The sequence below is a fragment of the Camelus ferus genome, chromosome 6 (genome assembly GCF_009834535.1).
Source record: "Camelus ferus isolate YT-003-E chromosome 6, BCGSAC_Cfer_1.0, whole genome shotgun sequence".
NCBI classification, from domain to species: Eukaryota; Metazoa; Chordata; class Mammalia; order Artiodactyla; family Camelidae; genus Camelus; species Camelus ferus.
In genome coordinates this window covers 85,829,680-85,849,812 of record NC_045701.1, presented here as the reverse complement: position 1 = coordinate 85,849,812, position 20,133 = coordinate 85,829,680, and the positions used below count along the sequence as shown (strand labels likewise).

The 20,133-nt window shown below is 47.3% G+C and overlaps 1 protein-coding gene, 1 long non-coding RNA gene and 1 other non-coding gene across 3 annotated transcripts; 2 read left to right on the top strand and 1 right to left on the bottom strand.

Annotated features, from left to right (window-relative positions):
• Window positions 1-1,708: 1,708 nt before the first annotated feature.
• GLRX5 (glutaredoxin 5) lies at window positions 1,709-18,302 on the bottom strand. The gene is made up of 2 exons (XM_032482576.1): window positions 17,927-18,302; window positions 1,709-8,963 (listed from the first exon to the last, which is right to left on the bottom strand). The coding sequence occupies exons 1-2, from the start codon at window positions 18,213-18,215 to the stop codon at window positions 8,785-8,787; spliced, it is 468 nt and encodes a 155-aa protein (XP_032338467.1). The 5' UTR covers window positions 18,216-18,302; the 3' UTR covers window positions 1,709-8,784.
• A 196-nt stretch (window positions 18,303-18,498) lies between these two features.
• On the top strand, window positions 18,499-19,801 carry LOC106729548. Its single transcript, XR_004320917.1, has 2 exons — window positions 18,499-18,809; window positions 19,385-19,801. It is a non-coding gene; the product is annotated as an uncharacterized LOC106729548 (long non-coding RNA).
• LOC116664582 lies at window positions 19,507-19,781 on the top strand. The gene has a single exon (XR_004321103.1).
• Window positions 19,802-20,133: the final 332 nt, after the last annotated feature.

Sequence of the window (20,133 nt, the reverse complement as noted above, 5' to 3'; positions counted from 1 at the left end):
CCCCGGTGGAGCCCTGGCAGGACAGTGGATGAGGTCCAGGGGTCCCGCGGCACAGGAGGGAGGGTGGGGGGTGGGACCCCTCAGCCACACACCCTGTCCCATGCCGTTCATCACACACGACTTCCTCAGCCCCTCCTAGAATGTTCTCTGACCCTGGAATGGCTGTGCTGACACCCAGGTGAGCATCCCCACTCCAGCTGAAGCCTCTGCCTGGGGCTCCCCAGGGGTCCCCTCCATTCCCAGTGAGGAGTCCCTCCTGGGACCCCCTCCAGGCTCACGTCCCACTGCTCCCTGCTTCCCGCCTTCCCTCCCCCCTGCATCTGGACTTTTGCCCTCTCCACACCAATCCAGTGGGTCCTCCTCCCTCCCCGGCCTTGCTACAGGCTGCTTTCCACACCTGACATGCCGTCCCCTGCCCTGGTGGGGCCCAAGACACCGGGCAGCTGCTACGCTGTGTGGTTAATGATGACCCTGCCCTGCACAGAGCCCAATCCGAAGACCCAGAAGATCCTGGAAGAGAAAGAGACAAGTCTGTCTGGCAGGAAGCTGCTGTCCAAATCTAAGATCCCCAGCTGCCTGCTAAATGTTGATGTGCACAGGGCAGTGTGGGTCACTTCGAACAGGTGTGGGCAGGGACAGAGTACAGACCAGCCCCTGACCCTCCCCTTCTCCACCCAGCACCTGTGGCCTGTGTGTGGACACTGGGCTCCGTGTTCAGCTGCCCCCTGCACACTTTGAGCAGGGGCTCCTTCCACCGCTGTGACGGTGATGCCCTCCCTCAGGGGCACAGCCTGGGAAGCTTGCAGGCCCTGGGAGCAGATCCCGGGCACAGGGACAGGGAATTCCTGGGTACCAGTTCCCCACAGGATGGTCTCAGGGAGGAAGAGAGCAGGCGCTCCAGGTGGGCACACACCCTTGGCCCCACTGGCTCACTGTCCCAGGGGAAAGGGAGCTACTGGAGGGGTCAGAGTAGTCTCAGGGTTGGGGCCTTGGATGCAGGGTGTAGGGCTGGCTAGAGCCTCTGGCCAGAAAAGGCTATCCCTGTGTGTGCTCAAGTGCATGCGTGTGCGTGTGCGTGTGCGTGTGTGTGTGTGTGTGTGTGTGTACACAAGTGCAGGGCAACTTACCAAGGACTGCCACATACTCAGGGCCAAAGTACAGATCTGGCCAGTACACTCACTGCTGGGCAGGGCATGAGACCCCACAGGGACCCCAGCCACTCAGATGGGCCCACGCCCATCACCTGCACACCGTCACCAGGGTCTGGCCCTGATGGGCACTCAGGTGCAGCAAAGATGACCTAGCGAGGAGCGCCGTCTGGTGCTGGCTGGTGGCCGCCAGGATCACTGTTATCAAGACACAGCGCAAGCACCACCTCTTCAATGGCCCCAGCCCGAGATGCCCTGCTCTGCGCCTATGGGCCCCCATGCAGATTCTGCTCTCGCTCCAGGGTTTCGTGGTGCTCAACCGTGGCCCTCACTAACTAGACTCACCAGGAGCTGCATCTTACTCAGAATTGTACCCCCATCACTTGTCCATCCATTCAGTAAGTAAGCGTCTACCACGTGACAGGTGTGAGTCTAAGCACCTGGAACGCATCAGGGCACAAAGTGGAGACGCCGGGCCTTGCGAAGCTTCCAGTTGCTGTGACATGGCGGCACTCAGTAAATGTGATTAGATGACACGACGTGAAAGAAATGTACCAAAATTAAAACGACTGTATTTATTAGGATGATAGTATAAACTGCTTTTTTTAGGCTGAAATTGACAACATGGAAATATTCATATCTCTGACCATCAGCACCATTTCTTAGAATGCACCTTGTATTTCTTTCCCGGGGCCACCATGACAAAGCAGCACAAACTTGGTGGCTTAAAACAACAGACGTGTGCTCTCTCCCAGGTCTGGAGGCTGGAAGTGCTCCCTCCGGGGGGCTGGAGAGGAGGAGCGGTTCTTTGCCTCTTCCAGCTTCCGGTGTCCGCTGGGCTTCCCCGGCTTGTGGCTGCATCACCTCAGTCTCCACATCTCTCTTCACATCTTCACATCAATCACCTCCTCCTCTGCGTGTCTCCTTTTCTGTCTTGTACGTATAAGGACACTTGCCACTGGATTTAGGACTTGCCCCGATAACCCAGGACCATCACCCCATCTCAAGGTCCTTAATCACGCCTGCAAAGTCCCTTTTTCCCAATCAGGTCACATCCGTGAGTGCCAGGGGTTAGGGTGTCACGTATCTGTTTGGGGGACCACCATTCAACCCTCTACCTTACCTGTGGCCAAACCGATCTCCCCTTTAAAACTTTTAAAATAAAATAAGCTTTTTGCACAAAAATCTTTAGCACGGTATTAAACTTCGCACTGAAAACAGCCCAGCAGGTAAACAATAGGATAATAAAGCAAACTTTGGTACAAGGAGCAATTATCATGGCTATTCGAAACATTTCCCAAAGCGTCATGACCTGGGAAACGCGCATACTGTGATACCAAAAGCAGAAAAAGCAGAACAGAAAGTTTTCTTTACTGCCTGCCTTGAAGTGTGCAAAACGATGTGAAGAACAGCAAGCAGAAGGAAGTGGGCCCTATGAAAAGTATCTTTCATCCGTGAGTGGGGCTATTGGCCTATTTTTTCCTTCTTTCTAGGCCTCAGTCTTTTCTAAAGGAAAACAAATTGTTTTTGTGATCTGAACAAATTCTGAGAAAATTCTGCTTAAAAAAAGAAACGTGAAGTTAATCATGGGGATTGATCATCTGGATTTGTTTTGGCTTCCTCTCTAAACTAAAAGGAAAGTAAATGAATAAAAAAAAAGATACAAATAGATATAAATGATAAATACTATGAAGACACGAGGACAGGGGAAAGAGAGGAGGCCAGAGGAGACAGAGAACTCCCCGAGGTTGCAGGGCGGGAAAGTGTGTGTGGCAAGGCCGAGCTGCAGGCACCACACAGGAGGGGTGGCCCAGGGCTAGAGGCAGGGGCACGAGGGGGGAAGTAAGGGTGTGAAGTAAGAGACCTGCAGGACCCTCTCCTCCTCCCCCTCCACCTCACCTACCGGGGCCCCACTTCCCCACCCCGGGGACTGGGGGACAATAGAGGAGGTGGGAGGCCTGGGGTTGAAAACCAGAGTGGCCGGGGACCTGCACTCTGAAGAAAGAGCCCCTCAGCCTTCTACTCTAGCTTCTAGAAGGTAGACAGGCCCACACCCCCTGGGTGGGATGGAAGAGTCTTCTCTGGAAAAATTAAAAAGCCTTAGAGAACAGACATTCAAGTACTGACACTGTGAGATGTGAGAGTTCGCCAATAGAAGGTCAGCTCAGCATCCAATGTGGTACAGGGAAACCCACCCGGCAGCTGGCGCCTCCAGCCTCACCGCCCACACACACACACACACACACAGTGTTCCCCAGCCCCCTATTCGATCCCAACCCCCTGATGGGTCCTTTACTTCTCAAATGTGAGCCAGTAGCTAAGTCTCCAGCTGGAAAGTCTCCAGCACAAAAGAGAGGCCCAAACAGACAAACAGAGGAAACCTGGATGCCCAAGGAGAATGCAGAACTTTTTTTAAAGAATGGTTTAATAATAATAATAATAAAAAGCTATAAGTAATAGTCGCAGAGTTAAGGTATTGCATCCATGAAGGATAAAGGCAGAACAAGTGGCTAGAAAAAGGATTCATTCATACCCATTAGGAGGGCTAAAAACCAGACCAAACCCAAACAAACAAACAAACAGAAAACAAGTGCTGGCAAAGATGTGGAGACACTGGACCATCTGTGCACTGTTGGTGGGAATGTAAAATAGTGGAGCCGCTATGGAAAACAGTGACAGTTTCTCAAAAAAATTCAAACATAGATTTAATGTAAAATCCAGCAATTCCACTTCTGGGTATATACCCCAAAGAATCGAAAGCAAGGTCTCAAAGAGTCATTTTGTACACCCACGTCTACAGCAGCAGTATTCACAACTGCCGAAAGATGGAAGCAAACCAAATGTCCATCGATGGATAAATGGATAAACAAAATGTGGTGCAGACACACAAAGGAATGTTATTCAGCTTTTAAAAAAAGACTGGCACATGCTATGATGTGGATGAACCTTGAGGACCTTATGCTATGTGAAATAAATCATTCACAAAAGGACACATGTCATATAATTCCACATCTATGAGCTACCTGGAGTGGTCAGATTTATAGACAGAAAGTAGACTGCTGGTGGCCGGGGCTGGGGAGGGGAGGCGGGAACGGGGAGTTGTTTGATGGGTACAGAGTTTCAATTTTACAAGATGAAAAGCGTTCTGGAGATGGATGGTAGTGATGGTTATACAACAAAAAAGTACTTAAAAACGGTTAGCTAGTAAATTTTTATTTTTAAAGAGATTAATCAGTGAATAAGGGCTCCCAGAAATATATTTTTAAACAGGTAGCAGAATTAAAAGTTGGAAGATCTTTGCTGCAGCATTACCTCAGAAGAGAGGTCTTCTTCCGTGATCCAATCAGAAAGGTCCCTCTCGACATCCTTATTCTGACAGAGGTCTTTTCCTTCCTAACCCACCTAACCAATGATTAATCCACTGATTTTCTCTCTCTTTCAAACTGACTGTCAATTTAGCCTAAAAATTTTATAACTGTGTGATGAATAAGGGAGAAGTTGGGTGTGGGGTGTTGGTGATGATGCAAGAGCCTTGAATCCTTTTCTAGCAAAATGGTAAAAAGATGACATAATGTCGGAAATTGATTAGCAAAGAAATAGCGATTATAAGCGTATTATTAAGAAATCTGGAGGCAAATAGAAGAAATAGCTTACGAATGGAAACTGGTGGCCTCTGGAAAACAGGACAGCGTGTTGAAAGGTGAAAGGCAGGGGTTTGCTGACTTTCATTGTATTATCAAAGTAGAAATCAACTGTTTAAAAATTCCAATGCCTGGGGATCTAAAAGCCTTACTGGACCACATTGCTAACAACCAGAGGGGACAGAGGAAAAAAGTGACAAAGGAAAGGGCTGGGATGGCGGACAGAGGAGGGAGCGGGAGGAAGGAGGGAAGTGAGAACTCAGGGCCCATCCCTAGGGAGGCTAACAGGTGACAACAGGTGCGAATGTGCAGAAACTGATGCCAGGGGCCCAGGGCTGGGTCTGAGGTTGTCAGAGGGGAAGCCCAGCAGAAGATGAGGGCTCCCTGGGAGAGCACTTTGCTCCCTGGCAAAAACACCCACTTCCTGCCACTTGGAAGCTCACCAAGTGAACCCCAGTGGGATCACTGGCCTGGTCGCGTGTCCACACACCTGGGGGAGCCTGGGGCACCTTCCCCTAGGCTTCATTCGTCTCTGCCCAATGAGGCCTGCTCTGCCGTTGCCCGTCTCAGCAGGACCCTCCGTGCGGCTCTCAGACCTGCAGGGATCTACTCTCAGGAACAGGACAGGACGCAACTTCCTGCAAGTCCGTCTATGACACTCTGTGGCTGTCTTGGCACCTGGGCTTGAAACCAGCTCCTCCCCCTTCACCAGTCCTCCCCTCTCCCTCAAATTAGCTACCACAGAGTTCCTAGTCTAACTTAAAGCAATTTTTGAGATTTACTAACCAATTCTTAAGCAGAATATGAAATGCATTTTTAAAAAATAGCTATCAAATCAGCTTCTTTTTTGTGTGACCATCCACCAGTATCTATTTTTGCCTGTCAGTGATTCTCAGGAACAAACCTGGAAGCTCCCTTGCCTCTGGTTTAAATTCACTCCAACATTAACTTTGCCAACACAAAGGTCACTCCTCTGAACCCTTAGCACAATCTCTCCTGTCACAAATAACAAAGGGCCCAACTTCTCAAGACACAATTTTTCTCTAAATTATCTAAGCTCTTTAATAAATTTACAAGAATTCTCTCTCGAGCTAGCTGTTGTGGCTTTAATAATTACAGGAAAGCTTGAGGTCTCAGATTCTACCCAAGTCAATTCAATAGGGCCAATAACACGAAAACCCGAGACGTCATAAACCTAACCTTCTGTTTTAAAATATCTCCAAAGCTCATAGCTTAAATGGAGTGTAATGACATTTAGGTAACTAACAGCTTGTGAGACAAAAACCACCTCAACTCACACAAAATGTTTAATTTTCTAAAATAACTTCATCTATTTCTGAAGGGTCTATTTAATAACAATACTTGGAAGTTGTGACAAAAATCCAATACATCAAATCAAATGATACAAGCCAATGTACTCCAGGGGAAAACCGTGAAGCAGACCTTGCATTTTAAACAGATGTGTGATATTGCTGTTTGTACAAGGAACTTTGGTGTCACAGTTCTAATTATCATGGCGAATTCTAATTATGCAGATCAGTAAAATTACTCAGACTGACATCAGATAGCATCTTCAATTTCCCACTTGGCAAAGACTTGTCATAATAGAAAAAAAAAGTATTAATTAACTTCTGGAAAGAACATTCCCATTTCTTGCAGAGTCCGGTGATTCCTTAAACTTTTGGGCTCTCTGGTGACTGATACTGATCTCACTGTGACTCCTAAGCACTGGCGTCAATTGTTCACTGGGCAGCTCTGCCCTAGTGCGAATATTCTCGTGAGGTTTCTTACATTGATGTTTCCCTGCAAGTAAGTTTCTCATCATTTTTCCGAATGAACCCTAAGGGTATACAGGCAGATTTAAGGAAAAGCCAAAAGGAGCAAAACAATGGAAAAGCACCGTATGACCCACCCGACGTGAAGGCGAGGGACAATTCTAGCAGACTCATGCGTGAGGGCCCACGGACTGGTACAAATCCAGGGACAGTAAAAAGTGACTTGTTCGTGGTATTCTTTCCAAAGGACAGGTCATAACCTCAGGCTTGGCCACAGCGTAGCAGCAGCACAGGGCTTCCTTCTAGTGCCTCGCTTTGATTAGTAAACAAAAGGCTTCCAACAAATGAGCTCCAACCTCCTCCGAGTCTGTGTAAGCTCTTAGAGCAGACACAAAACGTACTGATGGACTGCAGCGTGCAAGTCGAGTAACACAAAACCTTTGTGACGAGAATCTGCTGTTCTTCTCCCTGAAGCCTGGAGGGCTGGGATTTACAAGGGGCAGGCCTCTCACCCGACAGGACAGTCCCGAGTGAAGCGGGGTGAGACTACAACTGGCCTCTCCTTTCTTCTGGGAACCCCGAAACCTCTCAGGGAGGGGCGGCGCTGCAAGCTACCAGCCCCAACGGGTCCACCCTTCCCTCACTAAGTCCGTCCACCATCAGTCTGTCCAGGAGGCACTCATGCAGACTAAAGAGTCACATAGAACGAGGCTCCAGAACAGCTCTGGAGGGATAAGCCATCCTTCTTTCCTTGTTGTCATTTTTGCCTTTTTCTTTAAAAAAATGCATCTTCTTCCTACCTCTGCCACTGCAAAGATGCGCTTCTAAATAGATGCTCTGTTTAAGCCATGATTCTGGGGACCCAAAGGCACACCATGCCAGTATGGGCTTTCTGCCCGTGAGCTGCCATAAAGCTTACCTCCAGCTCCACAGCCACAGACTCAGGGTGGAGTGACAGCCTTGTTATAAAGGTACCATATACGGGAAGATCTTGGCTATGACTCCACTTATGTCCTTTTGTATAAAGGCCTCATTCTTAAGAAATAAAATACACATTAGGTCCCATTCTTTGGACGACTAACAGCTTCTCCCCATCCAGCTGCAGTGCAGCTGGCCACGCACAGGTCTTCCCCCACCTCACTTCTCACCAGTCCACCCCAGCCCTAACTGGACCATCACCACCACTCAGCATGTACAATAATTAACTTCTCCTTGAGAAATTAGAACACAGCCTGATGGCAATTTTAGGGGCAAACTGAACAGAAGATTATGAGAATCACTCTTAATTCCTAAAATCAAAAGTTCAGAGGTGATAAAAATCCTTACAGATTGCTATAGACTGAATGCCTGTGTCCCGTGAAAATTCCTGTGTTAACCCATACCCCACAAAGTGATGGTTTTAAGAGGTAGGGTCTTTGGGAGGTGATGAGGTCATGGGGGGTGAAGCCCTCATGAACAGGATTAGTGCCTTTAGCAAAGGGACCCCAAAGAGCTTCTGTAGGACACGGTGAGAACACGGCTCTCTGCGAACCTGAGGCAGGCCCTCCCTACACACCTAACCTGCCAGAGACTTGATCTTGGACTTTCAGACTCCAGAACAGTGAAAAACAAACACCTAGTGTTTTCTTTTTTTTTTTTTTTTCCCCCTGATGGAAAAATATCTGTTGTTTCTAAGCCATTCAGTCTGCAGCATTCTGTTATAGCAGCCCACATGGGCTAAGACACAGACTCACCGCTATTCAGATTAACAACTCACACACCGTACCCCTGGGTTGGCACTTTATTTTTAAAAAACACCCCAGTTATCCTATTTTCTTCCTTGTCCATCATTTTTCTTAACAGAACAAGTTACAAAAAACTTGAAGGGGGGATATAGTTATCTTTGCAGACTGATACATTTGCAGAGGACTCACAAGTGACAATGATGATTCAAAAGCTCCTATTTTTAGTCCTGAATCAGGCAAAGAGCAAAGGACAACAGAAGAAGAAACTGTGCTTACAACGATCTCCTAATACAACATTGATTATTACAGTGCAGTGGTTACAATTACGTTCACAACAGGATACTCCTTGCCCGACACGAGACACGCTAAAATCACCCGACTGCTCACAGACCGGAAGAATCAGGGCCGGCAGCTGTCTGAAGAGTGAAAACCAAAATCGTAAGGCTTTTCCGGCGCTGAGTCTCTGACGCCGGCGGCCGCCTGGCCCCGGCCGTCCTCATTTCGAGTCCTGGTCTTTCTTCTCATCTAAAAGGGCGGAGCGGATCCCCAGCTTTTTCAGTTCTTCCACCAGGTCCCCGTTCTGGTGCATCTGCAGAAGAATGTCACAGCCCCCCACAAACTCGCCGTTGAGGTACACCTGCGGGATGGTGGGCCAGTTGGAATAGTCTTTAATGCCTACGGGGAGAGAACGTTGAAGCGTCACTTAAATGGTCATTGGTCAACTTTTTAGGGCAAAATGTTCTTCATCCGCTCCTAGCAGAACCCCCCGTGTCCCTCCCCTGCTACCCATCCCTGGGGGGGCCATGTGTTTGCTACAAAGAGCAGAAGCTTCAGAGGCGGACGGACTGCTGTTTAAACCCTGACTCTTCCCAGCATAAACTATGAGGCCTCCTCCTGTTTCCACCCTCATCTCGCAAGGTTTGCATAAGAATCATGTTAAGTCCCTGACCCACAATCCACCCTGGATTAACGGCAGAGAACTCAACAGGTGAACGTAAGTCACACAAGACACACAAAACTACAGTCTCCCCGCACCTGCCAGCTGTGTTTTCAGTGAAACAAGCAAAAAAGAAATGTCACAACCTCATTTCCAAACGCTCCACCACGGTAACTCACTGGCAGACGAGGCAGCCCCCAGCTAACGTTTTCGTGTCTGTCTTGGTTGGTGAAGGCCACCAGTTACAGACAAAGAACCACTGGTTTTTATCTTTAATAATTCTTTTACCCGAAGAAAAATCCCTTTCCCGTGGTTACAGACTGGAGCCCTCATCCTACTTGGATGGGCTCTGCCCGGGACAGATAATCAGGCTTAGCACAAACAGGAACTACGCTAAATGAAGGATGAGCCCGCAGCTCGGGGCTGCCCACGTCCCCGACCAGGCGCAGGGCCACAGGGCACCCCCTGCTCTAAGAGCCCACAGCAGGCGAGAAGCCAGCCCGCCTGCACGCGATGGGTCCTGTGTGCAGAGGCTCTGAGGACACGTGGAGCAGGTTCGGTGACAGTGCAGCCATGCAGTGATTCTGTTCCGGTCTGGGCCACTGGGAGGATGGTTATGAAAGAAATGTGGTTTCAGTCCTAAGTCATAAAAAAATCACTCTTTTCTAAATTCCTCCTCACCATTCCACTTCCTTTCAACACGGAGGTTGAGATGAAGCGTACTTTTTTAAACACACAAGTAAACAAAATATAAAAGTCAACATTTTTTCAAGCAAAACACAATATTATACAAATTTTAATAATCAGTCAGGTGGTGGTTTTTATGTAAACAAACTAAAAATACAAAAACTTTCTTGATACCCTATCATTTATTATCAAATGAACTTTACCAAAGATGATTACTAATTTGAGTTATATCACAAATAACAGTTCCAAGATACAATGTGTTTTTCTCTTTTAAAAGTCACTGCCTGATTAAAGCAAAAAAAAAAAAAAAAAAAAAAACAACTTTGCCCTAAAGGACAGCATTAAAGGCCCCAGTGAAGAACTTTATCTTTCTTCTCCAGACATACTTCACGTATGAAGAAATGGCTACAACGTTATAAAGCCCTGAAAAGCACACTTCTAAGACACTCTGGGTTTCTGTTAAAAAAACAAAAAAACCAGCTAGAAGTTTTAAGGTTACCAATAAAGGGCAAATTCCACTAACCGTCAGAATGTCTTTATAACGCAAATATCTCGGTATCCTTGAATACCCTGATGATCATTGATCATCATTCTGTTTTTCATCATTCAAGTTTTTCATCATTCTGATGTTTGGTGCTACATAAAAAATCACATAGCATACAAGCTGTGTTTGGGATTTTTTTTTTTAAATTCTATCCTCAAACACAAAGAGTCCATCAGAACTTACTTGATGATTTTAGTTACAAATCTTTTATTTTTTTTACTTCATCATGATGGGGAGGGGAATGTTAAGAAATATTTAGAGTCAATATGAACTTCTTTTAATTCTTCTAAACTTACTTAAGTATCTTTTACATTTATGTACACAAACCCCTTATGTGTACCATATTACATCTGGGCTTTTTTTCCAATTAACAATACATCGTGTCCAAAACCCACAGAATGTACAACATCAAGCATGAACCCTAATGTAAACTGTGGACTTTGGTTGATGATAATGTGCCCATGTTGGTGGTTCATTGATTGTACCAAATATGTCACAGTGATGAGGGATGTTGACGGTAGCGGGGAGTATGTAAGTGTGAGTGGGGAGGGCTATGTGTGAACTCCATATTTTCTGTTCAATTCTGTTGTGAACCTGAAACTGCTCTAAAAGAATAAAGTCTATTTTAAAAAAAATAAAAAATCAAATAAAATAAAATAATAAATTGTGCCAAGCTTATTTAAAACAGTAATATGAATATGACCCACTCTTTTGGTGAGTGCCTACAATTTTTGAGACACACCAAAAATAAAAACAAATTTGCCATCTGAGGGCCACCCAAAACCACGTTTAATCCTAAAAAGTAGTTTTTATTAAAATAAAATCTTTGCTGAGTAAAAGAATGATCTGCTTTCTGACCATCCTCAACACGCATCAGTCATGCGCAAGGGAGACTAACTCCTCCAAAATCTGCTGGCCAGTGACTGTCCTAATAACTCACATTTCAAGAACTCAGGGCGGAGGGGTAAATAGCTCAGTGGTAGAGTACATGCTTAGCATGCACGAGGTCCTGGGTTCAATCCCCAGCACCTCCATAAAAAAACAAGAACAAAACTAATCACCCCCCTCCAAATAAAGTAAAACAATTTAAAAATAAATGGTTTTTTTTTAAAAAGGAACTCAGAAGAACCCACCTCAGAGCATGACAGCATCATGACAGAATCCAAGGTGCCTACTGGCTGACATATTATCGAAATTAAACTCACCTGCTTCTTTAATTTTTGGACTAACAAGTATTCTGGGTCGCTGATGTCAAAGCAAAGCTTTAAGCAGGTGGGTATAGCTCGGTGGTACAGAGTGTGCCTAGCATGCACAAGGTCCTCGGCTTAACCCTCAGTACCTCCATTAAAAAAAATAAAGAATTAACACCCCCTCAAAATAAGCTTGAATATTAAAAAAAAAAAACAAAGCTTTGGCATCTTTCCTAAAAACTATGCTATTTCCATGTTTTAAAAGTCTGATTACAGGTTTAAATATTTAAGGAAATACCCAGTTGCTTCCTACAGAGTGAAGTGAGAAACTGCCAATAATAAAACACCACTATTCATAGGCTTAAAACTACAACAAATTCTATCAATTCACAATTGTTCAAACATGGCTAATTTTTCTCACACTTTAAATTTTCAAAAACTGCACTATCCAGTGATAGTTCTTGCAAATATCCCGCGGAATAACTCAGCATCAGAGAGCAACTCTTGAAAATTAGAAAATCATACCCAAGGATGGACTTGAATGATAATCGTATTTTATAGATGAGGAACTGGTAATTCAATTTGGGACAGAAGATGTTGACTGCAAAGTTACGTAACAGGGTGGCGCTGGTACGGGGAGTTAGGAGGCTGTCTTTCCAAATTAGCCCTACGTACACCTACTGCTCCACAGAGAAAACGTCACGTTCCAAAGTATCAAGCCTGAGTGGAGAAAATGCTCTGGAAAATTCCCTTCCAGAACTTTCAAAAGAAATGTTGGGGGACACTTGGTGGTGGGTGGGTGACGTTGGTAAGAAGAATTTAGCGAAGGCAAGGGGAAGTTTAAGAACAAAGGATAGTTTAACAGGTTCACTGCTACAGGCAACAGCGGGCCACAGACGCAAGAGGTGCCCGCGTGTCCACCCAGCGTGAACGTGCAGGGGGAACTGGGGACAGAGCTGCGAACACAAAGGGACAGGGGAACAGACTTCTGATTGGCTGTGAGTGAGGCAGGGGCTTTGGTACACGGGAGGAGAGTGGATCTACAACTCCAGTAAGATGGAGACGTGGGCTGAGACAAGTCAGCCTGAGCTGCGGTGAGACTAGCCGTTTCGCAGGGCTGTTAACTCTGCTGAGACAAACGCGTTAGGAAGGCGTGTGCTTTGTTTTTTTTTGAACGGTTGCAGGCAGACATCTGAGAGTCCAGGGATGGGGGTCGCAGGGCCTCGGCAGGCACCAGTTGGCACTGCAAAAAGGTACTTTTCAAGATTCATCACGTTTCAGAACGCTGGACTCCGCTCCTTGTTTGGACAAATAACAGTAAGAGCATCACGACTGTAGTTTTCTTTTTTTCCAAGTGGATTTTCACTACAGGAGCTTCAAAGCCCGATGCACGTTAATTCCAACTCTGCCTCTTACTAGGCTCTGCCCCTTCCCCACGTCACATCACCTCCTCCTGGAGTCACGTGTTTCTCCGTCTTCCCTAACTTAGAGAACGACGTTAGGACTGCTGCAGACAATCTGAGCTGAAAGCACGGAAAACAGCAGATCCTCAAGAGAGGAAAAGTAAACGATGCTGGCAAGAGGGAACAAGGCACTGTTTTGCAGTCAGCCGACTGTGGCTTGCTAGCTTGTAAAGGCAGCCTCACTTAAACCTGTTCATCTCTTAGCCTCAGTTTCCTTTTCTGTAAAATGGGAACAACTCTCCGCCTCACACAATTTATTATGAAGGTTAAATACGATATAACTGGTGAAACGGACTGAGCTTCCCACAGCACCAGGTGCAATGCAGACACTCTCACCATGTCAGGGGCCTCTACCCCACCCTCCCAGCAATGCTTGTCTGGGAATATAAGCTATGCGGAAAACAGGGAAAGAATGAAGGAAAAATACCAATTACATATGTCAGGCAGTAACAAAAATACCAGTTACTGAGCTAAGGGTTACTGAGTTTCATAGTCTAAATGTTTTACATAACTCATCTCACTTAATCAAAAATCCTACAAGATAGGTATAATTACCTCTATTTAACAGAAGAAATGAAGACTCAAAGAAGTTAAATATGTTAACCAATGTCACAGTGCTAGGTAATGGCAGAGCCAGGATTTGCATCCAGGCACCCAGGAGTCCAAGGGCCAGGTTCTTGACCACCAGAAGCAGCCTTTGGCTGGCGGCTGGCATCTGTCACTCCTGCCCATGAGCCCCACCTGCACGACACACGCATCTGTGGGCTGTTTCCCATCTTTAACTCCTATGTACACTGATGGTGTTAAGCTACAATTACTGTTTTGCAACTTACTTTTTGAGTAAGCGTATCTTTTGAGATTCAGTTGCATTAAACACATCGAGATCTAGTTCATTTTAACCACAATTTAGTTTTCCATTGTGCGACTACAGTTGGTTTGTCCAGCCTGCTCCTAAAGGACTAAGATCCGTTTTTGCCAACTTTTCATTATTACAAGGAACCCTGCAATCAACATCCTTACATACGCCTCCTAGCCTGCATGCAGGGAGATGGTCTCTCTAGACCAAGGGGTGGCAAACTATGGCCTTCGGGCCAAATCTGTTTCACTTTATTGTTTTTATAAATAAAGTTTTATTGGAACTCTGCCACACTCATTATGTATTGTCCCTGACTGCTTTACACTGTAACAGCAGAGATGAATAGTCCTAACAAGAGAGCATGAGGCCCACGAAGCCTAAAGTATTAACTCTCTGGCCCTTTGAGAAGGAAGCTTGCCCATCCCTGCTGTAGACTAAATGCCCAGGAGTAAAACAGCTGGGTCTTCATCTCTGTTCACCCCCAACTAGACCAGCTACCGACAGACAGTCACTCCTCCCAAGCACAGGTACCAGTTCTACTCCCATATGCAGCACAGGCCACGCCCACCTGCGCAGACACAGGCGCACACTTGTTATCCAGCTTTCGATGCTTACCGCCGTCATGGATGTTTTACTATTGCCTTAAATGCCTTGATACTGGAAAGGCTGAGCATATTTTCAAATGCTTAATAAACATTCAATGATAGGATAATGGTTATTCACTCAACAGATACTGCTTCCCATCCAAGGAACGTAACAGTGATCTAAGTAGGCAGAAATTCAAGAGTGTTCATAATATTTTTAAGAGCATGGAATAGAGTTTCTGATAAAATGAAGCACTGATTTATTCATTAAAACACTCACTGAAAGCTTGCTTTGCTTAAGCAATATACACAGTGTTCAGGAAGTCACAGAAGACGTGTTCCCTGCTCTCAGGAGGGCAAAATGCTATATATAGATATGCGTGATCTCAACTCTGCTTAAAACAAAATAAAACAAAACAAAAAACAAAAACCTGTTAGAAACTAGATCCGAATGTTCATTTGGTTTATGGTTTGTATGGAATTACAGGTGATTTTCATTTTCTTTATATTTTCAGTGTTTTCCAAGTTGCTGCAATGAGCACGTGTTACTTTTGCAACTGAAAATAAAAGGTTATTCTTGATGAAGACCAGGAGCAGGATATGCTGATATCCTTCCATCCGGACTCTGTCCCTTTGTGGGATTTGAAAAAGAAAAAGAAAAAGAAAGAAAGAAAGAAAGAAAAAGGAAAAAAAGCTCAAGGACAGCCAAAATGCAAAGACTCCTCACAGTCACCTTTGTTCCTTGGGTCTTGGGTCTCAGGTTGAGACCTCTGTGCATCACATCCCCTGGATCCAGCACCCAGAATAAGGAGATAGTGTCTGGGGTCTTCCTCCGACGTGGGCCCTTTGTACAGCTCAGCCTTCCTGGGCACAGGAAGACAGGAAAGGCCAAGTTTGCAGGAACCCCTCTCCTGTTACAAGCTGTGACCTTGGGGCTAGGAAGGTGCACAGACAGATCTTTAGCTGGCAAAAGCACGCGCCAGCTACCCTGTCAGTCTCTCTTGGTGAACTCAAAGGTGGAGAGAGCAAAAAGATGAAGAGCCTTCACGTTTTAAAGCCGAACCCTGGCTGAACTAAGCCCTCGGTGGTGACAGGCTTGCACCATCCCGCCCCAGTCTGGAGGTTAATACTTACGCTAATGTTTACTTTTCTCAGCAATAAAAGATGTGTTATGCTCAATATACATGCAAAACATTTATTAAATAACGATCTGATGAAACTCAATGGTCAAGAAATTCAAGGGGTAAATTCCCATGGCTGTTATTTGAACACTGAAGAACGCAAGATTGGAAGCCAGACATTTAAGTGCTCTCAGTAAACATTCTTATTCCTGCTCCTACTTTCCATTTACTGACCATATTCCAGCATATCCCATGTCTGGTTGTATGAAACAGGAGAAGTGAAATTCACAAGCCAAAGGCTCTCAAAACTTTACATTAAACAATATATCAGCAATGCAACTTTTTTTTCTTTTTCTTTCTTTTTTTTTTTTTTTTTTTTTACTAACGGCCATACTGGCAATCGGCAAGGGGCCAGAGGCAAGGTCCCAGCAGGAAGATTGCACAGTAGTTTCCCCTATCTTATCTTTCAGGCAGAGAAGTGGCGGCTGGACGAAGACTGCAGATCACCCTGTCTGGGGAGCCGGTGACTGGCAGCATTCCAGTAGACCAGGAAGGCCGAGGGATGGCGAGCATAACACATTGGTAATATGATATAGATCTGATCATGCTGAGCTGACACCTCCACTCCTACTCGTTTCCACCCACCAAAACCAAGATTTTTCTGAGGATTAGATAATGTTGAAAAGAATACTTTTGAAACCATGAAGTACTACTAATAAAATAGTGACCATTGAATGGGTGCCTTCTGTGTGCCAGATAAGATGACAGGCGCTTTCTAAAGTTCTACACAAAAACTTTGCCAAAGGGGGTTGAGTATAGCTCAATGGTAGAGCACATACTTAGCAAGCACGAGGTCTTGGGTTCAATCCCTGGTACCTCCATAAAAAAACACAGAAATAAATAAACCAATTAAAAAACAAAAACAAAAACAAAAAATTTTGCCAAGTGTGGTTTCATTATCCTCATATCACCAGAAAGGAAAATGCAGTTTTGTGACTTGCTTCAGGGTGCACAGCTGATTGGCCGCAGAAGGATTCTAACCCAAAGCCTTTCCGTGACACCAACCTGTCTCATCAATGTCAGAATGACTGTGATTAACAACTTCAAATGTAGAATAACGAAATTTAGAATTCTAAATAGAATAGCGTAGAACTTGGTGCCTTTAAACTCTTTTTAGAACACTAACTGAACAGCAGGAGACTTGGGGAGATGCCAGGGACTCAGTTATAGTGGGACTCTAACTGGAACACCAGCCTTTAGGGGTACAGATACAGCCTCCCCATTTCTCCACCAACCCCATCATCCCTAGCCAAGAAGCAGACCCATGTGTTCTGGCCTCTTCCTCCTCCCCCACTCAGATAAAAGAAGAATGCCGGTGAGGTTCTCAGCAAGGTGCTCAGCAGAAAAGATGCTAATTAACTGTCAGGGCCCTCATCCCCACCCCACCCCCTACTCCCTAGGGAAATGTCACAGATTTCCCCCACCCCCACCCCACTGCATCTGCCCAGACCCTGACTGGCTCTTGGCTTCTGAAGCTCCAAGCTTGAGTTACTAGGGCCCAGGAGTCATTCCTTGTCCCTCTCCCCACAAGCCTCTCCAAGCCTTAGTTAGCCCCCATGAACTTCTCCCATCCTTGTGTATCTAAAAACAAATTTCATAACTTTTTTTTCCCCAAGCCAACAGATTCCAACTGAGACCATCTAAGTGCTGTGTCAACCCCCTCCTTGTAGCAACAATAGAGAACGGTTCCAGACACCCCGAGCCTTGAGGCTCTACAGGCCAGCCCTCTGACCCACTAGCCTCAGACAAGGGCAACCTCGGCCCTCCCCCCACGATCAACTGCACCAGCTCCTTGTCCATGAAACAAGCCATCCCCAACAGTGTCCCCGAAGTGCCCACCTTCTAGTAGCTCTTCCTATACCGCTTTCTGCCCGACTTCCCCAGCCCTGCAGAGAGGGGAGTCAGGCTGCAGACCACTCTCCTTGGATTCAACCTAAAACAACTCGTCCCGAAATGCCTATTTCAGGTCAGAGTACGTACCGGTGAACCGCTAGGACTTACCCCACTGCCCAAGTCGGCCCACAGCCCCAGATTCTCAAGAGTCAGTTCGAGTTAGTCAGGCCCCCACCCCCAGGCCCTCTAACGCAGCGTGGGAGCCCGTGCTCCAAACCCGCTCCAACCCTCGGCCGGACCTTGAGCGACAGACCGTCTGCCCCGCAGAACCGCCTCGGCCGGTCGCCCCCCGCCAGCTCTGACCTTGCCGGAGCTGGGGGTCGTCCAGCACGTTGTAGGCCGCGTAGTCGCGGACGCCGTGCAGCCGCAGGATCTGCACGACGGCGTTGCTGAAGCCGCACTGGGGCTGCTCCGGCGTCCCCTTGAGGAAGACCACCACCTTGTCCTTCTTCACCAGCGCGTCCAGGTGCTCGGCCGAGCCGCTGCCGCCCGAGCTCGCCGCCCGCACGCCCGGGCCCCGCAGGCCGCCGCCGCCCGCGCCGCGCCCCCAGCGGAGCAGAGCCGCCGCCGCCCGGCCCAGGGTTCCGCTCATCCCCGCACGCTTGCCGGAGCCCTTGACGGCCCGGGACCCGGGCTAGCCAGCCTGAGCCTTCCCCCGGCCCGGCCCGCGGCGGCCGGGCCCGCCCTCCGGAAGCCCTCATTGGGCCGGCTCCGAGCAGCTCTCCATGATTGGATAACGCTGGCCCGCAATTACTCGATTCTACCAATCATTATACTCGTCCGGCTCGGACAAGTTGGAGGCGGTCCTTATGCCTAAGTGGCATCCTACCGCCTTACCATTGGCCGTCGGCAACCACTTTGCCAGTTGATTGGAGGGAGTTGATGTCCATCAGGGTCACGTTCCGAGGCAAGGAGAGTCAAAACCTGGGGCAAGACGACTTCCCTCCGGAGAGTAGACGGGCCTGCTGGGATACTGCAGGATGACTGGGACAGGCGCTGGGCGGGGTTTCGCCGTTCCGCGGAACGCCGGGAAGGGGTCACTTCCAGATCAAGGTTCCGGTTCCGGTGCAGGCGGTGGTGCGTTGCTACGGCAGCGCGGTTGGCGGGCTCCTAGTTCCTGCATCAGGGGTGGTGGCGGGGCTGGAGCAAACTTGGGTCGCTGTTTCCAGCCGCGTTCCTGGCTTAGGTGAGCGATACGGAGGCTACGTAAGGCCGCGGGCGTTCGCAGCGGGAGCAGAGACCGCACCAGGCTCTGGCGGCCAGGCCTCCCCGGGGCTACGGCGTCGGAGCCAGAGCGTCGGGTCCCGGCCGGTCTGTGGTCCCGCTGCCCACGTGGGAGCAGAGGCCCAGACCCCACCTTGTAGTTCCCGCCTCTGGAGCGCGATTATTTCACTAAAACAACTTTTATTTTAAAACGTTTGCAAAGCGCTGTGTAATCGGGGCTTCGCTGACTTCCTAGCCTACTTAAGCCTTTGGGCCTGGGCCCAGGAAAGATCTGTTGGATGGGGGACCAGAAAGGGAATTGGTTCGTTCGACAAACGTTTTCTGAGCAGCTGCTGCTGCTGCAAGGCTCTGTGCCAGAGCGGGACCTTCTTAGAGACCTGGTGCCCAGAGCTTGCGAAATGAGAAGCAGGTACAAAACAATGTCGGGGTAGAGGAGAGAAAGCAAGCCTCCCTAGGCCAACTACTTTCTCTGTCCTCCGTTGTGCTTATTACACTTTGACATGTATTTATTAGCTTGTGTATTGACTTCCCTCCCAGGCCCTGACTTCGTTCATTCGTGCTGTATCCTCAGTACATAGAACCGTGCTTGGAAAGTGGCAGGCGCTCACATTGGTGGAAGGAATGATTCTGGAAGAGCGGGGCTCTGGGAAATCGCTACTGATCTGCAATCTTGGAGCCGCACTGGGTTGGTGGTACCCCAGAGCACACCAGACTTGCAGAAAAAGCAGACTCCAGAGGAAGCTGAGGCATGACTGCTCAAGAACCAGCAGTTCCATGTGCAATTTTCCTCTGATAGTTCCTGGGTACTGTTGCCACGGTGATAATGGCTGTGCCGTGTCATTATCTATCACCCGACAGTAAGAGAAACTTTTGCGGTCAGATATTGTTTAACAGATGGAGTGGTTTCTGTTGGACACTAAGTACTGCTACAAACTACTTTAAAATAAAAAGTAATTTTAAAATTGTTAAGTATTTTAAAAAGTATTGTCGAGGGTGACCTGATTGTGCTTCGGAGGTGCTCAGATTTAAAATCAGAAAGTTTTAGTGTGTGTGCTGTCAGCAAGAGAATCTTCCAAATAACCGTTCACCATGAAACTTGCACCCAGTAAACTAAAAGTAAACTCAAGATGTTACTCAGAAGCGCTCCTGAGTGACATATTTATTAAAATCCCCATCGGTGTTACTGAAGTTTTGGTAGTTTTCTAATGTGGGACCCAAAATTGATTGGCTTCTCTAAGAATCCTTTCTTCCCCCGCCAGATTCATTGATTCCAGGTAAATCAGAGG

Excerpts from the sequence above, each read along its gene's own strand:
- GLRX5 (XM_032482576.1), bottom strand. The coding sequence starts at position 18,215 with ATGAGCGGAACCCTGGGCCGGGCGGCGGCGGCTCTGCTCCGCTGGGGG. Across the intron at positions 8,964-17,926 it reads CGACCCCCAGCTCCGGCAAG|GCATTAAAGACTATTCCAAC; the intron begins GTCAGAGCTGGC and ends CTCTCCCCGTAG.